Consider the following 23,906-nt stretch of genomic DNA (forward strand, 5'->3'; position numbering starts at 1 on the left):
GCTTCGGGGTCGTTGTGTCGCAGTGTTTACCGACAACACGACGACCATGTACTATATCAACAAGCAGGGCGGCACCAGATCCTCTCCCCTATGTCACGAGGCGATGCAACTCTGGGACTTTTGCGTAGCCCACTCCATTCACCTCACGGCTTCCTTTCTCCCCGGAGTACGGAACACGCTGGCGGACCGCCTGAGCAGATCCTTTCTTTCACACGAGTGGTCCCTTCGCCCGGACGTCGCCCTCTCGATCTTCCAGAGGTGGGGTTATCCCCGTGTGGACCTCTTCGCGTCCGGGGGGAACAGGAAATGCCAGGCGTTCTGCTCTTTTCAGGGCAGGGAACCCGGGTCTATAGCGGATGCCTTCCTTATTCTGTGGACGACCCACTTGTACTACGCGTTTCCCCCGTTCCCGCTGGTCCACAGGGTCCTTCTGAAGGTGCGCAGGGACAGGGCTCGCGTGATCATGGTAGCCCCGGCGTGGCCCAGGCAACATTGGTACCCCATGTTGCTGGACCTGGCCATAGCCGACCCAGTTCCCCTGCCCCTTCACCCGGACCTGATCACCCAGGAACACGGGACTCTCTGTCACCCGGACCTGCAGTCGCTGCACCTAGCGGCGTGGTTCCTGCGTGGCTGACCAGTTCTGAACTGCGCTGCTCCACCCCGGTACGGGTGGTACTCTTGGGCAGCAGGAAGCCTTCCACTAGAGCGACATACTCGGCCAAGTGGAAGCGTTTCTCCTGTTGGTGCGTGGAGAAAGGTCTCCGCCCGATGGAAGTTTCGGTGGCCAATATTTTAGACTATATTTGGTCCCTCAAACAACAGGGCCTGGCGATATCGTCCTTGCGGGTCCACCTGGCAGCTATCTCCACCTTTCACCTGGGTGGGGATGGCCGCTCCGTTTTTTCTCACCCGACGGTGACTAGATTCCTGAAGGGGCTGGAACATTTGTACCCTAACGTCCGACTCCCTGCTCCAACCTGGGATCTTAACCTGGTGTTGTCTCGGCTCATGGGGCCCCCCTTCGAGCCGTTAGCTACTTGCTCCCTACTCTATCTCTCTTGGAAGACTGCCTTTCTAGTCGCTATCACCTCAGCTAGACGGGTGTCGGAACTCCGGGCTCTCATGGTAGACCCCCCGTATACAGTCTTCCATAAAGATAAGGTGCAGCTGAGGCCACACCCTGCCTTTCTCCCCAAGGTGGTCTCAGCCTTCCACATCAACCAAGAGATATTCCTCCCGGTTTTTTTCCCGAAACCTCACTCTTCAGGCAGGGAGCAACAGCTCCACTCGCTTGATGTCCGTAGGGCTCTCGCGTTCTATGTGGAGAGGACCAGACCGTTCCGCAAATCCCCCCAGCTTTTCGTGGCAGTAGCGGACCGCATGAAGGGGCTTCCCATTTCTTCGCAGAGGTTATCCTCGTGGGTAACGTCCTGTATCAGGACCTGCTATGACTTGGCCCACGTCCCTACGGGCCGTGTGACTGCGCATTCTACCAGGGCGCAGGCGTCGTCGCTGGCTTTCCTCGCCCGTGTGCCCATCCAGGAAATCTGTCGGGCAGCGACCTGGTCATCGGTCCACACCTTTGCTTCCCACTACACCCTGGTCCAGCAGTCAAGAGAGGACGCGGCCTTTGGATCTGCAGTGCTCCATGCCGTGACTTCTCACTCCGACCCCACCGCCTAGGTATGGCTTGGGATTCACCTAACTGGAATGGATGTGAGCAATCACTCGAAGAAGAAAAGACGGTTACTCACCTTTGTAACTGTTGTTCTTCGAGATGTGTTGCTCACATCCATTCCACACCCGCCCTCCTTCCCCACTGTCGGAGTAGCCGGCAAGAAGGAACTGAGGAGCGGGTGGGCCGGCAGGGGTATATATCGAGCGCCATGGCGGCGCCACTCCAGGGGGCGACCTGCCGGCCCACTGGAGTTGCTAGGGTAAAAAGTTTCCGATGAACGTGCACGCGCAGCGCGCACACCTAACTGGAATGGATGTGAGCAACACATCTCGAAGAACAACAGTTACAAAGGTGAGTAACCGTCTTTTACTCCTGATAAGAACCCTCCAACAACTGTAATATGCTCATCTTCTTACTAGTGTATAAAGCAGGGGTCGGCAACCTACGGCACACGTTTCAAAGGTGGCAGGTGAGCTGATTTTTGATGGTATGCAGCAGCAGGCTGAGCGGCTCAGCCCATCACTGCTCTGGGGTTCCGGCTGCTGCCCTATTGCCAGCTGGGGTACCAGTCATTGGCCCCACTCAGCACCTGCTGCTGGTCTGGGGACCCTCAAGGAACCCCAGGCTGGCAGTGGACTGAGCATGCCAGCTGAACCACTCAACCTGCTGTCAGCCTGGGGTTCCATTCACTCAGCCGGCAGCAGGCTGAGTGGGCCGGTGGCGGGCTGAGCAGGGCCGATGGAGGGTTGGGTGGCTCAGTCTGCTGCCAGTCTGGGGTGCCAGCAGCACTCAGCCTACTGCTACTCCGGGGTTCTGGCTGTCGGCCCCTTGCCAGTCAGGAGCTCAGCCGCCAGCCCCACTCTGCCTCCTGCCAGCCTGGGTGAGCAGAATCCCAGGCTGGTAGCGGGCTGAGGGGGGTTGGCAGCCGGGATCCTGGCTGGCAGGAGTTGGTGGTCAGAACCCCAGACCAGCAGCGGGCTGAGCAGGGCCTGGGATCCTTGTCTAGGGTTCCAGCCACCAGCCCGCTGCCAGTTTGGGGTTTCATTTACTCAGCTGGCAGTGGCCTGAGCAGGACCGGTGGCAAAGACCTCAGATAATAACAATAGTTTATTTATATAATATAGACATAGAGAGAAACCTTCTACAAACATTAAAATGTATTACTGGCACGAGAAACCTTAAATTACAGTGAACTTGGCACACCACTTCTGAAAGGTTGCCGACCCCTGGTATAAAGTGACCATAAGTTGTACTAAGATTCTCCTGCTTTTTTTTTTCCCTGTGAGTCAGTATAACTTTTGCCAGCCCAGAAGTTGGGCAGCCAATGTTTTACGTTTTCACAATGTTTTCTCCAACTTTCATAAAGTATATACATAGTTAATATGAGTTAAAAAGGCCAGGGACACTTCTTTGTGAAGAATCTGTACAGCAGATCATGCCCATAGACGATCCAGAAAAGAAATTTGAGGTTGAATTTTTTAATGTTGTGATGGATAAAGCAGTATCTGCTGTTGATGAAAGGTTTAATACCTTGCAAGTACACCATGAACAGTTTGGATTTTTGTATGACATAACTAAATTCAACGAAATAGGAAAACAAGAGCAACTAATGACAAAGTGCAAGAACCTAGAGAGCATCCTGAAGCACGGTGATAGTTTTGATTTAAATGGACTTGAACTGTACGAAGAATTGAGTACACTGTCATCAATGTTGCCACATGCAAAATCGGTGATGGACATTGTACAGTTTATTCATACCCGCAAACTTGTTGACTTATATCCTAATGTATATATTGCCACTCGTATTCTACTGACAATTCCTGTAACAGTAGCATCAGGAGAACGGAGTTTCTCAAAACTAAAGCTCATTAAAAACTATCTCCACTCTACCATGAGTCAGGAACGCTTAACTGGTCTTGCTATTCTTGCAATCGAACAAGACACGACTTTGTCTTTGTCATACGATGACATTATTACTGATTTTTCAGCCAAAAAAGCCAGAAAGATTGCTTTTAATTAAAAACAAATCTTTGTTTCAATACCTTTTCATATAAATTTCCAATAAAATTTTGATAAATTAAAAAAAATATTATTTGCATCATTCTATCATATCAGAATTTTTTCTATAGTGCTGCTTCTTTAGTGCTAGTCCATCAGCATTACAGTGTGCTTCATTAAGTTAAACTGGTTTTAATAACATGAATGTGGCAAGTTTTCCAATAATGTAAGCTTATGTTTGTGTTGCTAAGAGCAGATCAGGCACAGGGGCACCAGTTTAATAATCTCGCCTAGGGCACCATAAATCCTAAGGTCGGCCCTGCACCCACACAAATGGAGACTGTGGTGAGATAGCTATAAAAATGGACCATTCATTGTAAAATTAAATGTGTATGTGTCTTTAACTTTTCCTTTCTATGCTATTCAGTTATTTCCCTCTTCCTTTTATTTCTAATCTACTTTCTCCCTCCTCTCTGTCCATTTCTTCTTTCACTTCCTTTCATCTTTTCCTTCAGTTCTCTTCCCATCCGTTTTCTTCAACTTGTTTGAGTCCCTCATTAGTCTCTCTCCCTCTCAGGCCATATCTTTTCTCTACCACTCCCATCTACTATTCTTTGATTTGTGCCATCACTTTTACTTCTCTCTTTTCCTGGTCTTCTCTCTTCTTCCTCCTCCTCCTCCTCCTCCCAGCTAGCTTCTTTACAGCAATCACTTGTTTTCAGTGTAAAGTATTTGTGGCTAAAATATCCCATTTTATATCCCCAGGCATTGTTGCACTGATTCTTGCATTAGAGAAGGGATTGTCAACAAAATGCTGACATTAATAAAGCGTTCAGCGAGAACAATTTTGAAACATAATTAATCAGTGATTTAAGGAAAATTGTTTATTTTAATTTTATAATGTTTCAATTATCATAATGATTCAATTTAGCCCTGATTAACCTATTGTACTTCCCATCTTTGTTGTCATTTAACTTTGTAAGGATTCTAATGATTTTTTTATTTTTATGATAGAATCTAACAGAAAACATAAATGAAAATGAGAAAAATTGTACATCAGATTTCTCTGATATTTTAAAAGCCATGGAAGAATATCTGAAACCAGTTTTGCCAGTATTTGATTTTACTGATTTTAGGTAAGATTTTTACAAATGTTTTATCATGTCCTATCCTAAATCATATTAAAATTAACATTAAAATATTTATAAAGTTAGTTCCTGATCCTGCAAAAAATATACACATGCTTAGTTTTAAGCAGGAATAGTCCCATGAAAGGAACTACTTATGTTCTTAAAGGTAATATATGTAAGTCTTTTCAGAATCAAGTCTTAAATAGGACTAATGGCCATCACTGTTAAATGTTATTGTATAACAAAAGTTATATAGTGTTAAAATTAGAGTTGAAACATTATCATTAAACTATTTAAGGCTTGCATTTACCAAGGAACCTAAGGGAGTTAAGCCCTCCAATGTCCACTAAATTTCAATGAGATTTAGACACTTATTTCCTTTACAATTCTTTGAAAATCCAAGTTTGCCATGATATATGTAGTATTTTGAGATATAATTCTTATTTTCAGACATCAGAGTCCATCAATTTCAACAGCAGAATCAGGAAAAACAAAAGCCAAAGATAAGGAGACAAAACATACTGGATTACAAGGTATGTCATATTTAGAAAATAATATGTAAGGACAGGTTTTGAAATCTTGATACGCACACCCTATCCCCCCCTTCTCCCCCCCCCCCCCCCCCCGGCAACAGTTTGTAAGTACAAATAGTTGTAAGTGCAGTTTAGGACATTTACTGTACATGTCCAGGTATTTGATTATGCCTGCAAAATAGCTGATTAGATTATCCACTGTCTTCAAAACTGCACAAGCCCGTAGCAAGCCAATCTATTTGAGAGAAAAGCTGACCCATTGCAGAAGGTCAAAAAGAGAGAACTTTTCTGGGATCCATCAGTCTCCTTATTCATCTTCTCCTCCACTCTTCTAGGCTGTGGGGGTTTGTACAGTCCTAGGCTTGGTTTATACTGAAAAGTGACATCAGCATAGGTATTTTGGTCAGGGGTGTGAAAAAAAACAGAACACCCCTAACCAACATAGTTCTGCCAAGAAAAACCCCAGTGTGTATGCAGCTATGCTGATGGAATATAATCTTAGCTAAATTGATGGATGCAGTATCTATGCTACAGCTTATGTTGAAATAACTTATATCGCTCAGGGTTGTGAAAAAATCACCTTCACCCTCACCCCCTGAGCGACATAAATTACACTGACATAAGCACCAGCGTGGACATAGCTTCTGCCGCTCGTAGGTGCTGGAGTAGATAAGCCAATGGGAGAGCTGTTACACACATGCCTAGTTTTAAGCAGGAATAGTCCCATGAAAGGGAGTACTTGTATTCTTAAAGGTAACATATGTAAGTCTTTGCAGGATCAGTTCTTAAATAGGACTAATGGCCATCACTCCTGTTGGCTTAGAGCAGCTACATTAGAGAGCTTACAGATGCACAGATGCATCGATATAGCTGCGCTGCTGTAAACACTCTAGTGTAGCTGTGCCCTAATATCATTTGGAGAGGTGGTGTTCCTACAGTCACAGAAAAACTCCTCCTTTCAGTGTAGGCTGCATCTGTGCTAGGAAGCTACACTGATATAACCATGCTGGTACAATCTCTGTAGTGTGGACACACCCTTGGTGCTTGAGTTTCTCCCCTAAGAAGCTCCAAGAGGAGAAAATGAGAGGGAGATAGACAGGTCCAGGACTCAAATTATGGACTGCTTTGTTCTGTGGCAGGGGATGGGAAAGTTACTCAGCTAAAAAGAGGATTGAGGGCTACATTAGAGATAGTGACAGCTTGGACTCCTGATTTAAATCAAGAATGAGGAAGCAAAGAGAGGTGCACTTTAGACACCATCTCACACAGTCTGCTCTTCGTCCAGTATCAGAGCCCAGTCAGTCTGTGCAGGGGAGCTCATCCACCATTCCTGTGAGGAGTGCTTTCTGGGCCTTGCCATCTGGCACATGAGGAGATCTCCTTCACCAGAGTCATCCTCAAAGAGGCACTGTCAGTGACCAGGACATGGATGGTCATGCTACTGGTTGGACCAGGAGTCAGGCCTAATGGTCAAAGCAGGACTCATGCCTAGTGGTTAGAATAGGAGTCAGTAGCCAGGAATCAGAGCCCAGTATTACAGCTGGAGTCAGAGGCCTGGTGCGAGAGCCAAAGGTCAGGGTCAAAGTCAGAGGTCAGGAATCGGAGTTGTGGATCAGAACCGTGTTACCTAGAGTGAGGCAAGGCAGAGGCAAGGCTGGGTGCAGAAGAGGAGCAAGGCTGGAACAAGGTAGGAGGCAGGTTGAAAACAAGCTTGCACAGAAGTATCTGTGAGCAAATGCTTTGAGCAGCCACTGAACTTCTGCTGCTGGCCTTGCGAGCCAGTCTTCTGACTATTCCAATCAATCAGATGGCAAAGCCCATCAGGCACCATACTACAGGCCAGATGAGCTTATCTAGTTGCCTGGAGACTAGCTTCTGTTGCAGGCCCTGATTCCTGACAGTTTGTATATATGTGACCCAGCATGCCAGGTTCCATCTCCAGGGTATGCAGGCATGGCTAAAATTGGTCTGCTGCCCTCTGGTATGCCATCTGGACAAGTTGCTACACATCTCAGACAGAGTCTTGTCAACCCTGGATTGGTGAATGAACCAGGACCACGTGTGCTGGGGAATCCCATTCTCACCAGCTCTCCCTGCTATGACTATGGTAACAGATGCTTCTACCATGAGGTGGGAGGAGCTCATTCAAGGTATGTACAAGATCAGCGCATGTGGCCCATTCATAGGGACAGAGTGGAGTGGAAATGAGTATCTAAGAGCCAAATAATTAAAATTAAAAATTATTAAAAACATCAAAAAAAATTCTCAAAATGGATAACTGGGGGATAGAACAATTAAATAGATGGAATTATTGACACAGCCTATTCAAGAGACTATCTAAGAAGTGTAACTCCCACTAATTTCGTCACAGGGTTCTTTTAATGCAATAGTTGATGTCTCAAAATCAGCAACTGAACTTGATGTTGAAATAAAGAGAATGTTTATTGAAGTAACTAAAATAGCAAGGAAAAATATACAAAATCAATCAATAATATGCAAATGATTTCAGTATATCAAGTGAAACATAAATGAGGAATAAGTTATTAATAGTTAAAATCAACTTCTAATTAACTATGAAATTCTAAAACAAAAGAACAAAATCACAACAAAATTTGATTATCTAGGATGGAACTAGTATCATAAAAGGGTAAAACTCAAAAAGTCATGAGAATCAACAACCATGCTATTCAATCAATTACTCAAGGCACTAAACTTGCCAAAGAATATTTTGTCTCTTACTGAGAGAGGCTAACAGCTAAGCATTGCTAACAATTCAGTGCACACATAAAGTAAGATAATATCGAATAACAAAGGTAAATTCAGTGAAAATAAACTAGGTTACAACATTAACTCAATATCGAAAATCTCTTAAACTGAAGAAAAACAATTATTATTAAAAACTAATCAACTAAATATTCTAACAGACAAAGTTTGCCAAACAACTAATAATTCTTCTCCATTTTGTCATAAGAAACTAGAATTCTAGGACTAAGCATTAGATGTAAAGAAATAAGTTTGAGGTCATATGACAGCTGCAGTTCAATATTAATCAGTATTCAAATACATATGCCTAGCTGGAAATTGTTGCCATAAAAGTTGGGGCATAATGGAGAGCAGGTAGCATTCTCTTTGGGTTGGTGGAATTAATAGGTTAGTTTGGAAGTGATGAACACTAAAGAAGTCTAAAAAGTAGTGCATAAGGCTATGTCTACACTACACACCTTTTAGTGACACAGCTGTGCTGCTAAGCCGTGAAGTTAAAAGGTGCAGTGTAGCCTCTCTTTGTCAGCAAAAAGAGAGCTCTCCCACCAACAAAAAAATTCCACCCCCAATGAGCAGAAGTAGCTTTGTTGACAGGAGAGTTCTCCCGCTGACAAAGCGCTGTTCACACCAGCTTTTTTTGTCCATAAAACTTTTGTCGTTTGGGGGGGGTGGTGTTTTTCACACACCTCGAATGACTAAAGTTTTACCGATGAAAGTCCAGTGTAGACAAAACCTAAGATGATGCTTAAATTGAATCAAGATGAGCAGTTTAGAAAATAGGTATTAGGTGTGAAAAAGTGTTTGTCTTTTAGTTAAATTGCATAACTTTTTAGGTTGAGGTAGTCATCTATAAAAAGGGAAATAAAAACAACCCAGGAAACTACAGACCAGTTAGTTTAACTTCTGTGGCAGGGAAGATAATGGAGCAAGTAATTAAAGAAATCATCTGCAAACACTTGGAAAGTGGTAAGGTGATAGGGAATAGTCAGCATGGATTTGTAAAGAACAAATCGTGTCAAACCAGTCTGATAGCTTTTTTTGATAAGATAACGAGTCCTGTGGATAAGGGAGAATCGGTGGATGTGGTATACCTAGACTTTAGTAAGGCATTTGATACGGTCTCGCATGATATCCTTATCGATAAACTAGGCAAATACAATTTAGATGGGGCTACTATAAGGTGGGTGCATAACTGGCTGGATAACCATACTCAGAGAGTAGTTATTAATGGCTCCCAATCCTGCTGGAAAGGTATAGCAAGTGGGGTTCCGCAGGGGTCTGCTTTGGGACTGGCTCTGTTCAATATCTTCATCAACGACTTAGATGTTGGCATAGAAAGTACGCTTATTAAGTTTGCAGACGATACCAAACTGGGAGGGATTGCAACTGCTTTGGAGGACAGGGTCAAAATTCAAAATGATCTGGACAACTTGGAGAAATGGTCTGAGGTAAACCAGATGAAGTTCAATAAAGACAAATGCAAAGTGCTCCACTTAGGAAGGAACAATCAGTTTCACATATACAGAATGAGAAGAGACTGTCTAGGAAAGAGTATGGCAGAAAGAGATCTAGGGGTCATAGTGGACCACAAGCTAAATATGAGTCAACAGTGTGATACTGTTGCAAAAAAAGCAAATGTGATTCTGGGATGCATTAACAGGTGTGTTGTAAACAAGACACGAGAAGTCATTCTTCTGCTCTACTCTGCGCTGGTTAGGCCTCAACTGGAGTATTGTGTCCAGTTCTGGGCACCGCATTTCAAGAAAGATGTGGAGAAATTGGAGAGGGTCCAGAGAAGAGCAACAAGAATGATTAAAGGTCTTGAGAACATGACCTATGAAGGAAGTCTGAAAAAATTGGGTTTGTTTAGTTTGGAAAAGAGAAGACTGAGAGGGGACATGATAGCAGTTTTCAGGTATCTAAAAGGGTGTCATCAGGAGGAGGGAGAAAACTTGTTCACATTAGCCTCTAATGATAGAACAAGAAGCAATGGGCTTAAACGCAGCAAGGGAGATTTAGGTTGGACATTAGGAAAAAGTTCCTAACTGTCAGGGTAGTTAAACACTGGAATAAATTGCCTAGGGAGGTTGTGGAATCTCCATCTCTGGAGATATTTAAGAGTAGGTTAGATAAATGTCTATCAGGGATGGTCTAGACAGTATTTGGTCCTGCCATGAGGGCAGGGGACTGGAGTCGATGACCTCTCAAGGTCCCTTCCAGTCCTAGTGTCTATGAATAGACAAAGCATAAATATATGGGGAGGTGTAAATGTAGCAAGATTGATATGCAGAAAAGTAATTAAAGGAGCATGGTGCTCTTAATAATTGGAATAAACGAAGGTAAAGCTATAACAATTTAAATTTCCTGACACAAAAAATGGAAATGAGGCTAGTTTGGAGTGCAGGATATTAACACATTCGATAACTCTGTAGCTAGAAACACATAACACACAGCGTAAAAGTATTCTAAAATTTATAACAGATAAAGTCTGAATTGAGATTTTTAAGTTAGAAGATAGCTTTTTTTTTTTTTTTTTAACTCTCACAGTGTAATGTAACAAAGGAGAAAGATCTGAGATCAGAGGCTTCTCTGGCTGGCAGGTAGTTCTCTTTCACACACTCAAAGACAGCACCGCTGCAGGAGGGTGAGTGTATAAGATACAGGGCAAAGCAGTCATTTAATGAAGTTGCTAGTTCTCAGTAGAACTTTAGAAACTGAGTTTAAACAAGATAAAAAAATTAACCATCAAACAAATCCATTTGAGTCCTTAGCCTCTTACTCAATGTAACATCACTTGGCTAAGGTGGCCTTTTTAGTAGCAAGGAGAGTGAGGTAGCTGCATTCTCTGGTAATAGACCCTCCTTATATGGCATTCTTCAAGGACAAGTGCAACCTGGGCCTCACCCTAAGTTCTTATCCAAGGTACTATCTGATTGTCACCTTAATCAGTCATACATACAGTCTTTTTTCCAAAGCCACCTGCTCATAAAAATGGGGAAAAAGCGGCATTCTCTAGATGTGCACCAATCCCTTGGCTTTTTACATAGAACAAAAACCTTTTGGGTTTCTTTCCAACTCTTTGTTTCCTATATGGAAAGAATGAGAGGCCATCCTATTATGGCACAACAACATTCTAAATGGATTACCAGCTGCGTTGCTATGTTGTATGCTGCTGAAGGTCTGATGCCACCTGAGAAAATGCCAGCGCGTTCAGCTAGGGCACATGTGGCCTCTGCTGCCTTTCTGGGAACGGTCTCTATAGTTGACATTTGTAGAGTGGCCTCTGTATGGACATTTTCTAGACATTATGCAATTACTACAACATCAAGGGACAATTCAAATGTAGGGAAAACAGCCTTCCATTCCCTTTTCAGACGACACTCCTTGTCTCGCCTCCATTGAAAACAGTTTGGGAGTCATCTGCAGTGCAATGAACATATGAAATCACTCAAATAAAAAAAATGGTTACTTACCTTCTCATGACTATTGTTCTTCGAGTTGTGTTGCATATGTCCGTTCCACGACCCACCCGCCTTCCTATCGTGTCAGATTCCAGTATGAGGGAACTGAAGGACGAATAGGACAGCTCCACCCTTTATACCCTCAGTTCCAAGCATAAAGGAAATCAGCGCACGTGTGGCTGCCCTTATAGGGGTCTCTAGGAAAAACTCTCTAACACCAGTGCACAAGGTGCACACATACCTATAGTGGAATGGACGTATGCATGCATCTCAAAGAACAGTTACAAGAAGGTAAGTAATCATTTTGGTTTGGTTTGTTTCATACAGAAAGATACTGCTGTCTTTGGTTAACAGCTCCTTTGAAATTGTACTCTGACTGAAATTCCTTTAACTTGCCTTTTTGTTAGAACGTTGCATGTCAGAATGGTCAAGTCAGTGCATTTCCTAATATTATTCCCATGGTGGAAACTGCATATATATGTCAAATTCATGTGACATTGCTCGAGGGACAGTATGGTTGTTCATGAGGTACTTTCTCCTCTGAAGGAGGATTAGGCTCCACAAATGCATATCCTAGGAAGTTTGCAGAGCCTCTCTTTGGATGAAGGGAATTATCCAGAATATTATTATTAAATTATTTTGTGCAGCGGGATAAAGAAGAAACTCCATATTCCCAGGTAATTTTAATTATTAACATATTTCTGATGAATTACTAAATATCTCATTTTTCTTACATCAGGTGGACTTATGGATTTAGGTGAATGTGTGATATTACTAGCAGACAAACTACTTATGGAGTTACCTCTGGAAGCTCTAAGTACCTTTCAAGAAGAGGCAATAAGTTCTGTATCCAGAGACTTTTCTCTCCAAATTCTCTACAATCGAATACATGTAGAAGAACCAGGTACAATTACATGAATATTTCTTTGCATTCAGAAATGATGATAAATCCATTATTTATTACGTTATTCATTTCTTTAACATTGAATACATTTGACTATGAGACAAGATTTCATACCCAAAAGTTTCCTAGTAATATTGACTGGAATATCTATTGAGAAAAGTATATAAAAACGTACTATAGTTTTTCAGTAATGTACAGACTTACAATACCATTACAATGTGAGATGTTCTTTTTGTAAAAAAAAAAAAAAGCCACCAAGATTGAATCCACGCTAGGAGTCTGTCACCTCTCTGTAACCTACATTTTGACCATACAGCTGAAAGACTTATCCAAGTTCTATGTACAGACACTTTCTCTGCAGTTCCTGCATGACTGATTTTGCAACATCTTTTGCAGCGGCTGTTCATGCTCCCATGTCCAGCTTGCCAGTCCAGTGCCAATCTCAGATGAACAAAGGCATATCAGGACTAATAGCTATTGTGTTCCCATTGTGTTTAGCTATTGTACCCCATTGTGGCAGCAACTCTGGTTTAGAGACAGGCATGGTGACTTATTTCAGAAGCCCTAAATTATATCCCCCTGTTTGTAATGTGGTATGTGATCCTGGACTAGGCTTAACAGACTAGTGACTGAAACAGCCAGAAGGCTGTCACAATGCAGAAATTTAGCTTCGCCCAAACTTCACAGTGTGACTGAAGGGTAACAGTGCGGATGGTCAAACGTGGTGGAGGAGTGCACAATTAGAAGATTGGAGGGTGGACTGAAACACCTTGCTGCCCTCAATATTCTGCCATCTAACTGCTGCATCAATCTAGATATTGACTTGTGATGTACACGAAAGAAGAAAGTGTCAGTACAATATCTGCTTCCAAGGCCTCTAATTTAAAATATCCTGGACTTCCGTAAAGCACTTGTAAAGTTTGTTGGACTTTAAAAGGTCTTGCAACAAGTGATTCTAAGAGCTGTAACATTTGAAGTGGCTGTCAGAACAGAGAACAGAACAAAGAAGCTAAAAAAAATTCAGATTTAGCAGAGCAATATAAGGGCTTGTCTGTGCAGTGAGTTAGTGCACAGCAAGCCTGGATGAGAATGTATAGGACACTAGCTTGCCACATAGTACCTCGTCAGGGAGACCCTATTGCCAGGCACTAAAGGGTCTGGGTCAAAGAACACTGTGGAACTTTAGTATTCAGTAGTGAGGTCCATACATCCCATTAGTGCATGGCAAGCTTTTTGCTGTAGATTCACACTCTCTGGCTTGCAACGTACTAACTTGCTGTACAGAAAAGCCCTAACATAAAACCATATGTGAATAAGTTTTGAGACATTACTTCAAAACTACTGAACCATTTTCCTTTATATTTAGCTGAGATTACACTGAGAGCTACATATTTCTTTTGATCCACTGAGCTATTGCTGCAAAATCTTGATCAGAAAATATGGAAGAATTGTGTGAAAAGGATGGCTTGTATTACATGCCCAGAGAACTCAAACCCAGTTGAGAAAGCTTTGTCAGTATGTCCATAAACAAAATTTGTTTGAATGGAGATCAAGCTTGTAAAGTTTCATATACCCCTGCCTCCTCTCCATTAGAAGAGGGCTGTTCTCATTTCTAAGGATACTCACTGATTTAGATCATCTCCTAATTGATTTGCATGTCCCTCTGTGCAACCAGCATTCATAGAATCATAGAAATGTAGGGCTGGAAGGGGCCTCCAGAAGTCATCAAGTCCAATCTCCTGCTTGGTGGCAGGACCAAGTAAATCTAGACCATCTGTTATCGGTGTTTATCTAACCCATTTTTAAAACCTCCGATGATGGGGATTCCACAGCCTCCCTTGGAAACCTATTCCAGAGCTTCACTACCCTTATATTTAGAAAGTTATTCCTAAAATCTAACCTAAATCTCCCTTGTTGCAGAGTAAGCCTAATACTTCTTGTCCCACCTTCTGTGGACATGGAAAACAATTGATCACCATGCTCTTTATAATAGCTCTTAACATATTTGAAGACTGTTATCAGGTCGCCCTCAGTCATCTTTTCTCAAGGCTGTCACCACTGCTTCATGGGGATCCAGACCTAGTAGTCAGAGCCAGAGTCTGCAGTCAGAAGACAGGAATCAGCTGGGTCAGGATTCCAGGAGATCAGAAGCGGGAGACAAACTGAAGGTCCTGAACCACAAGTCAGATGCTAGGAGTCAGGCTAGTTCAGGATACCAGGAAATCAAGAAGCAGAAGGCACACAGTACAGAGCAGAGTGGAGCCCAGTTGTTCAGAAACTTTCCTGTTCCTGCCACTGGCTTAAGTAGGGCCAGTGGACCAATCACCTGCTCTGGGCCTCTGCCGGTCTGACCTCAGCGACAGCGCCTCACCTTGGGGCTGGGCTTCACAGGTAAGCCATTTTTAGCAGACTGTTAGGTGGAGAGTTGGAATATGGTTTCTCCCATAGACTCTGAGGCCTAGGTTTGAGACCCCTGAGTCATGACAAATACTAAACATGCCCCATTTTTTAACCTTTCCTCATAGGTCAGGTTTTCTAAACATTTTATCATTTTTGCTGCTGTCTTCTGGACTCTGTCCAATTAGTCCACATCTTTCCTAAAGTGTTGCTTCTGGAACTGGAAACAGTACTCCAGTATAGGCCTTACCAATGCCAAGCACAGCATTGTTACTCATAGACTCATAGACTTTAAGGTCAGAAGGGACCATTATGATCATCTAGTCTGACCTCCTGCACAATGCAGGCCACAGAATCTCACCCACCCACTCCTGTAAAACACCCCTAATCTATGTCCAAGTTATTTAAGTCCTCAAATCGTGGTTTAAAGACCTCAGGGTGCAGAGAATCCTCCAGCAAGTGACCCATGCCCCATGCTGCAGAGGAAGGCGAACAACCTCCAGGGGCTCTGCCAAAATTCCCTGGAAGAAAATTCCTTTCCAACCCCAAATATGGTGATCAGTTAAACCCTGAGCATGTGGGCAAGACTCACCAGCCAGCACCCAGGAAAGAATTCTCTGTAGTAACTCAGATCCCACCCCATCTAACATCCCATCACAGACCATTGGGCATTTTCCTGCTAATAATCAAAGATCAATTAATTGCCAAAATTAGGCTATCCCATCATACCATCCCCTCCATAAACTTATCAAGCTTAGTCTTGAAGCCAGATATGTCTTCTGCCCCTACTACTCCCCTTGGAAGTCCCATGTTGTTACATACAACACTTCTGTTAATACACCCCAGACTGAAATTAGCCTTTTTCATAATTACATGACATTGTTGACTCATATTCAATTTGTGATCTACTATAATGCCTAGTTCCTTTTCAACAATACTAGCCAGTCATTCTCCATTTTGTATTTGTGCATTTGCTTTTTCCTTCCTAAATTGACATACAGTAATAATACAGTATGCATATGTCTTTTCCTTCCTAAATAATACAGTAGAACTTCAGAGTTACGGATACCTCGGGAATGAAGGTTGGCACACCAGGCCAGGCTTCAGCAGCAGCTGAGCTCCCTCCTCTGCTCTGGCAGACAGCTTCTTTCCCTGGGTCAGACTGCAAGCTTGTCCGTGTGTGTGTGTGTGTGTGTGTGTGTGTGTGTGTGTGTGTGTGTGTGTGTGTGTGTGTGTGTGTGTGTGTGTGTGTGTGTGTGTGTGTGTAAAAACAGCAAGTCCCATTCCTGGCAGGGTGTGGGGGGAGGTGTAAAAGCAGCACAGAACCCAGTGCAGTAGGTGGGGGTGGGGACAGGCAGCCCACATGTGCCTACCTTTAAGATGCAATACAGGCACATTTCAATCTATATATTTTGGTCTCTGCTGCTGCCTGATTGGTTATTTCCAGTTTCACATGGTATCAAGTTGACCGGTCAGTCCGTAACTCTGGTGTTTGCACCTTTGAGGTGCTACTGTACTTTGCACTTGTCTTTACTGAATTTCATCTTGTTGAATTCAGACCAGTTCTCCAATTTGTCAGGGTCCTTTTGAATTCCAATCCTGTCCTCCAGCATGCTTGCAGTCCCTCCCAGCTTGGTGTTTATAAGTGTACTTTCCACTCCTTTATCCAAGTCATTAAAGAAAATATTGATTAATACTGGACCCAAGACTGACTCCTGCAGGGGTCCACTAGATATGCCTATTCAGTTTGACAGCAAACTATTGAGCATGGTCTTTCAACCAGTTGTGCGCCCACCTTGTGATAATTTTATCTAGATCACATTACTCTAGTTTGCTTATGAGGGTGCTGGTGGGACTGTGTCAAAAGCCTCACTGAAATCAAGATGCATCACATCTACTGCTTCCTCCCATCCATTAGGCCAGTAACCCTATCAAAGAAGGAAATTAGGCTGGCTTGGCAAGATTTATTCTTGACAAATACATGCTGGCTATTCATTATAACCCTATTATCGCTGGGTGCTTATAAACTGATTGTTGAATAATTTGTTCCAGTATTTTTCTAGGTATCAAAGAGCTAAACCGAGCCGTGTGGTGCTGTTTGGCTGGTATCTGATTATTTGTTAGAGTATGTTATTTGTTAGAGTATGACCTTAAGCACAGGGCCTTCTGAATCTCTGTGCTGCAATACACAGTTATTGAACGCACAATGAAGGTCATAGGAAGGAGCAAAAAGCAGGGGTTGCAAGAGATACTGGGAAGAGAAATCTACAAGAGGTGCTGAGGATAAGGTCAAGAACTGGGTTACTGGGATGTGTCAGGGAGCACAATTGGCTTAATCCTGTTTCCATTGAAGCCCATGAGAAAATGCATGCAGGAGTGGACTTACAACTAAGCACCTTGAGATGTTTGTATGAAAAGCACTTATCAGTGTAAGACATTATTATATAACGTAGACCTTGTTTCAACAACATCTCATATTCTGTTACCCAAATATAGTTCTGGGTGTTGCAAAAATCAGTCTTCACAATATGCTCTGAAAACAATTACTACTTTGTCAATATGAAATATTAGTGAACAAGAAGACTCCTAAGCCTTTGCAGACTTCTAAATAAAAGATCTAGTAGCCTATAAATATTTACATTTAATAATTGGGCCACACCATTTGCAGTGCATACATTCAACTTCCCTTTCTTTTGTTTCTGTTTTTTTTAACTTTCAAATACTTCCTTGCATTTTGAAACTTACTCTGATACAGATTTTTGTTTTCTTCCCATTTTAATATGTCAGATCTGTAAAACATTATCTGCTAACGTCTTGAAATGTGTATGTGGTGGGTGTGAAATTCATTAGTACATTCAGATGCATATGCACTTCAGAACTTGCGTGTGTGCCTCTTTGTTGTGTGTATCTGATAGACTAGTACATAGCCTTACTTCAACAGGCATCTTTGCACATATACACAGATTAATGTATTATTGTAATGCATATATCTCATGCAATGTATTGTATTTTCCTAATAAAACAAGTTATTTTTATATATTTGAATGATACAAAAGTAGAGTGAACACTGGAAAAAAAACAAATAACACTTTTTGTAAAACCCGGAATTTTTCGGTAAAAATTGGTTTAAACTGAAAACAAAGGGGCTTAAATATGAGTAGAGTTGGGAAATCTAGCTGCAAACCAAGACAGCAGAAAATTTTCTATATAAGTTCTAATACCATGATTGTCACTGTAGTATCCATGTGCCTTCCACTAGTGCATTAAGCAGTGCGATTGACATCTATCACATTTGTTCTCTTATCCTCTTCCCCAGAGGTAGAAGTATTTTGTTTTTTCAAATGTTTGTATAATACACAGATACACAAACACATTGCCATATGTTTGTTAGAAAGGCAGTTTTAGAAAATGTGATCTTTTTTATTTCTGTTTTCAAATTTTCTTAAGTGACTGGAGGTCACTGCCCTGCTGCTTCTGATGGTGCTGGCAACATGTGGGGGGCCAGCTAGAGCTGATGCCTGCTGCTGCTGTTGTGTTCCACTGGTGGGAGGGAAGAGAGAGTCGCATCCCTAAACGCACACTCCAGAGTCCATGGAAAGTTATTTTCATGGGTGTTGAAGGGATGAGGGTGTGTAGCCTGAAGGAAAGGTCTTGGTTTATGCAGGTATGGAAGCAGCCATAGAGAGTGAGGAAAGAGGAGTAAAAATCAACCAGTGAGTAATAAGGGGCACCTCAAATTATCCCCATGCTGCAGTGTGCTCCATCAATACCTGGCTGCTGTATAGCCACTTGCGACAGTAGCCAATTGATCATAGTTTAGAGCAGACTCAGGTAGTTGTTGCAGAGTGCACTGAGAAATTAAAGCTCCTTTCTCCTGATCCTTCACTTAAAGAAAAAATACAATGCCTCTTGAAAATACAGACAGTCCTTGTTTCCTTGTTCTTCACTTTAGTTCTTTCGCAAAGGCTCCAGTTCTTTTTAAAAGGTTGTAGTTACTCCAGGGATAGGTACTGGTGCTTGGTCCTCTAATAACCCTAGACAGTGCTTCTACAATTCTTCCCCCCAGCCCACCACTCCTAACGCTACAGTACAATAATCAGTGAATATATCTGTTTTTTCCTGGAACTTTTGTGTACCTTTCTCACTTCCTTTCCTACTTGGCAAGCGTCAGCCTTGGACAAGTGGGTAGTAGAGGTAGTTCTTCATTGTTATTAGCTGGAATGAAATTGTTTCCTGTTTTTAATCTATTCTCTCAGAATAGACCTTCAGAAACAACAAGTAATCTTTCAGGAAATGTTTCTTCTTCTAAAACTCTTCTTCAGCCCTATCTCCCCCACAATTTATTACCTATGAACTAATCCTCAGTTCCTTCTTGCCGCCAGTGACAGTGCTAGTACATCTGCTGCTTTGGCTAGCATTGTTTCGTTCTCTGCCAGTGAAGAAAGGTGTCTTCACATGCTGGACATCCAAAGGGCCTTGGCTTTTTACTTAGAATGTACCAAGCCTTTCTGTAAATCAACTCAGCTCTTCATTACTACAACAGATAGAATAAAGGGCCTTCCAGTGTCCTCTCAGAGGATTTCCAATTGGATTACCTCATGCATAAAGATTTGTTACAATCTGGCAGGGGTGACACCCCGCCGCCGATTGTCAGAGCCCACTCAATTAGAACTCAGGCATCTTCCGTGGCTTTCCTGGCATACATCCCTATTCAGGACATCTGTAGAGCCACAACGTGGTCCTCTATCCACACATTCACAGCTCATTATGCCATCACTTAGCAGTCCGGGGACAGCGCTGGGTTCGGCAGTACCTGTTCAGATACAAAACATTCCACATATTGTCTATCTTTTAAAATCATTATGTATTGTTTTCAATGAAGGTGCATTTGCACAGCAGTTTAGCAAATATCACCTATATTTTAAAGTTTTTATTCTTTGAACTTTCACAGAGAATGAAGTAAAAAAAGACCCTAAAAGTTCAAAGGAGCCAAAACCGAAAGTGGATCAGAAAAAGAATGTCAAAATGGTAAGCAATAGAAATTCATACTGCTTTACATAACAGTGCAGTGAGACATTCATCCCTATGTTAAGACCATAATCACAAGCTATCTCACAAACAGATGGAGGATAGTTGTATTTCAACTTTAAAAAAAAAATTATTTCCTTAAATTTTTCCTAAAACACATGAGTTAAGAGAAGCAATAGGGTAATTTGTTGTTCTTATCAGGGTCTTTGTTACACACACTGTAAGTGTGAGATGGAGTGAAAACCACAGAATTTGTTAGAATCTTTTTTATTAATCTTTGCTCAATAACTGCTGAGCTGGTTCTTCTGTGAGTGCTGGTGCCTATGTGTATTCCACACCAGAGTATGCATGAGTGCCATGCGCCCGAGTCCAGAAATTCTAACATGCAGTGTCCATTGGCCCACATGTGTGCAGTGGATCTTGTTCTCCCGACTGAGGGCATAAAAGGCAGCATGAGCTGACACTTCTACAGTTCCATCTTACTGCCTCATGGCCTGAGTCATAATCCCTGTGTCCACAGAATACTGCAGCTTTTTCTCTTGATAGAACATGTACATAAATATTGAATAGTTTCTATGTTTCATAACTTTTATATTAGTCTAGTTAGAGTTTTGTAGCCTTGTTATAGCTTGTTTTTCCCTGTATTGGGGACTCCCTCCCCATGGCCTGGAACTATGCCCAGAGTCCCAGGGTTCAAGAATTGCATTTCCTGCCCTTGTTCCTTCTCCATGAGTGACAATCACCAATGCTGCCTCTTCTGCTTGAGTGAGACTTGTATCTCTGTAAAATGCAGATATTATTAGCTAGTTCAGGCCTCTGCTGTAGATGCAGCTGTGCAAACTTCAGTACTGCAAGCATCTTTGCTTCCAGCTTCTTCTCACTCCCCTCCAGTCTAAGCACTGCTTGTCAATTCACCCACATGTGGAAGAAATTGTTACTTACCTGTAACAGGAAGTTTTGAGAGTGATCCCTATCTGTATTACATAATTCTCACCCTTCATCTCCTCTGCTTCAAATCCTGTTGGATTTGCAATCAGAAGAGGAACTGGAGAGGTGTTGGCCACACTGCCTCTTATGCCATCAGTCAGGTATGGAGAAATCTGTTGCACATTTGTGGGCCAATGGACACTGCTGCTTAGGATTTCTGGACTCAGGCTCATCACGCATATGCGTATCCATATGTGAAGCATAGACAGAGACCACACATCTTGAAGAACGTCTGATTACAGGTCACTAACCTCTGTGTCCTTTAAATTCATATTCTGTGTATGAGCAAAGACGTATCTAGCATTAGATCAAGGTAAGCAGCTTCAAACAGACTTGAACTTGCTTCTCTCCAACAAAATATGCTTATGTTTTTGGTTTCGTTTGGCACTGACATATTGTACCACTTTTGGTCTAAGCCCCCAGACTTCAGCAAAGCATTTTAGTGTAGCTCATTGTGTCTGACATAATGTTGTGCAATGTTGATATAACTACTGAATTTTTTTGCATGGCAAAAAAAAATAATCTTTGTTATTTAATTGTAGGTACCCATTAATCGTGTTCTACCTCCTAACTGCCTGTCTGTTGATACACACAATTTTAAATGTATCCTTTCAAACGGAACTATTAACCAGAATGTATTGGTTAAGATGATAGATTTCATTGTTTACACCTCCTTAGCTATAGGTCAGATGTTGTGGATCCATATAATGAAGCAAGAGAACCAGGTAATATATTTAGAAAATTATTTTCTCCACAAACTAAAGGTTTTGTGGATTTGGAACATTTTTATAGTAAGTGATGAACTTAAGACATGAGGTAGTTGACATAACAGCTCATCCTCATAATGTTGCTTTTTCTCAGCTTCTTATGAAAATAAAAACCTGTTTCAGATTCAGTCAAATTAGGCTGCATTCTTCCTTCTTTATATAAGTAATAAAATATGGAACCAACATCTCCAAGAAAATAATTATTGAAATAATCTCTCATTATATTTTTCCCACAAAATGTACAGCTCTTTAACAATAATTTGTTTTGCTATTTTTGGATTAAAAAGGTAAACTTAAGGGCCTCAGCAATACTTAAGCATGCATTGGAGGTTCATGGGGAGCCACAGGAATGAGTGCTGTGTGATTTTTCCTTTATGTTGCAGAAGAGATCTGCATAGGCTAGAACAGACTAAGGCTCTCGAGCTGTAACTGACACTTGAATGTGTCTCCTGCAGCTCTTTCCAGCACATGATATTAAAACATGGGGTGATTTAATTATTAACAAATCTGAGTTATTAACCCATTAGGATGCTTTTACTCTGTTATTAATCAATTGTAGAATACTTATATAAAAATAGTAAATAAAACAATGAATTCACACTCCTGTGGTTCTTTGGGTCATGTGGGGTAATGTTGATGACTAATTTGGTTCCTGAACCACTGAAGTCTCAGTGCCTCTGGGCTAGAGGTAGTGGGTAGTGGCAGGAGTCGGGTAGAGGAGAGGCAGAGTGATCTACATTGGGAGCCAGTCATACTTAGATAACATGCAACTGATACAGGGGAGCTCTGGCTGCTACTTCAGTTCATAAGCTGCAGTGGAGGTCTGTGCTGCAACTCCATACCTTCGTATCAGGTTTTGAGGGCAAATTTCAGCTCCCAAACCCACTGTCCCTTGGCATTTCACCTGCACAGAGCCTGATCACTCCGACTTCATGTTGGTGATAAGACTTTCACCCCACAGGAATAAGCTGGACTTCTTTCTTTTTTAAATAATTAATGTAAAACTGAAATTCTTACAGTATTTAGTATGTAGCTCTTTTCCTCCCTTAACAATTGGTGTTGATAGTTTCACATTTTCTAAATTTATAGAAAAGCAGCATTTCATAAGTATCAAATTGTTATCTACAAGTGACAGCAAATAGTGAATCAGCACATTTCTAAAAATCAGTGTTTATTCTGTGTTCTTTGAAACGTAATCATACATAAAAACTTTTGTGACCCTGAATATTCATTCAAATTACCTGAAATGTTTGGTATAATAATGTAACTCTATCACATAAATCCAGCCTGGAGGTTTGACATTTAAAACCTGTGTGAAGAATTAGAAGACAAAAAAGATCAAATCGTCTGGTTTCAAACTTACATAAACACTGAAAGTAAGAATTTCAAAAGCACTTAGGCACTTATTTCCCAAATAACCTCCTAGAAATGTAATACCCTAATTTAAAATTGAAAATAAATAACAAATAGAAGTAACATTTTCTAGTTAAAGTTTGAAAAACAAAATTATATGTATTCTATTGATGAATAAAAGCTATTATGCTAGAATTCTGTATATATTTTATCACTTTTAACAAGAGTTATATTTAGAAGTCCTCAAGCCAAAGATTATAAATAAAACTCGTGTAGTGATTAAAGCCTTGAAGTGGCATGTTATCTTGTGATTCTTTGTAAGAGGTCAAGGATACAATGATAATCAAGAATGTCAATGTAAGGTCATTTTTAAATGGCCACTTCTTTCGTGAGTGCATTTACCAAGGCTACGTGTATCAGTTACTGTGTTTGTACAGTATGACACAAAATATTTTCATAACTACCAATGTCAGCTATTTTCCCACTGAAGACAATTCATTTTTTATTCAAATTTATTAGCAAAAACTAAGTTATTCTGCATGATCAAAATATGCTTAAATTTGGAATTTGAACCAGATAAAGTTATAAAAAATAATCTTTAACAAAGGGGGAAATATTGCTCCAGCCATAGCATATAATAGATGTTATGACTTTGGGACACATTGTTTTACCTAATTTCTCTTTGATAGCAGAGCAGAAATAACTGATTCTGAAGTTTTGGAGGAGCTCCACGTAGGTGGAATTATAGCTGCATGAGCATAGAAAACATAATCAAGATGGAAAAGACTAAGTAATTCAACTGTAACTAAAATTGAAGGGTTGTTTGGTTTTGAGTTTAGTCTTGTGAAATGTGTTAAACTGAGAGCTCTGGAAATTGAATCCCATTATGTATATAGGTGCTATA

At 41.6% G+C, this 23,906-nt stretch overlaps 1 protein-coding gene across 3 annotated transcripts in view; it reads left to right on the forward strand.

The window, feature by feature from the left end:
* Positions 1-23,906, forward strand: part of CFAP46 (cilia and flagella associated protein 46) — a 159,248-nt gene that overhangs the window by 118,312 nt on the left and 17,030 nt on the right. For 2 of the 3 annotated variants that reach the window (XM_050959240.1, XM_050959241.1), the window contains exons 47-52: positions 4,694-4,815; positions 5,260-5,342; positions 12,306-12,470; positions 19,819-19,895; positions 21,425-21,485; positions 21,572-21,607. In XM_050959240.1, the coding sequence (XP_050815197.1) occupies positions 4,694-4,815; positions 5,260-5,342; positions 12,306-12,470; positions 19,819-19,895; positions 21,425-21,485; positions 21,572-21,607 (544 nt within the window). Of the gene's footprint in view, positions 1-4,693; positions 4,816-5,259; positions 5,343-12,305; positions 12,471-19,818; positions 19,896-20,932; positions 21,125-21,424; positions 21,486-21,571; positions 21,608-23,906 lie in introns of those variants that run through there. The other variant, XR_007775137.1, reaches the window with a different exon arrangement.

Source organism: Gopherus flavomarginatus, chromosome 6, assembly GCF_025201925.1.
Source record: "Gopherus flavomarginatus isolate rGopFla2 chromosome 6, rGopFla2.mat.asm, whole genome shotgun sequence".
NCBI lineage: Eukaryota > Metazoa > Chordata > Testudines > Testudinidae > Gopherus > Gopherus flavomarginatus.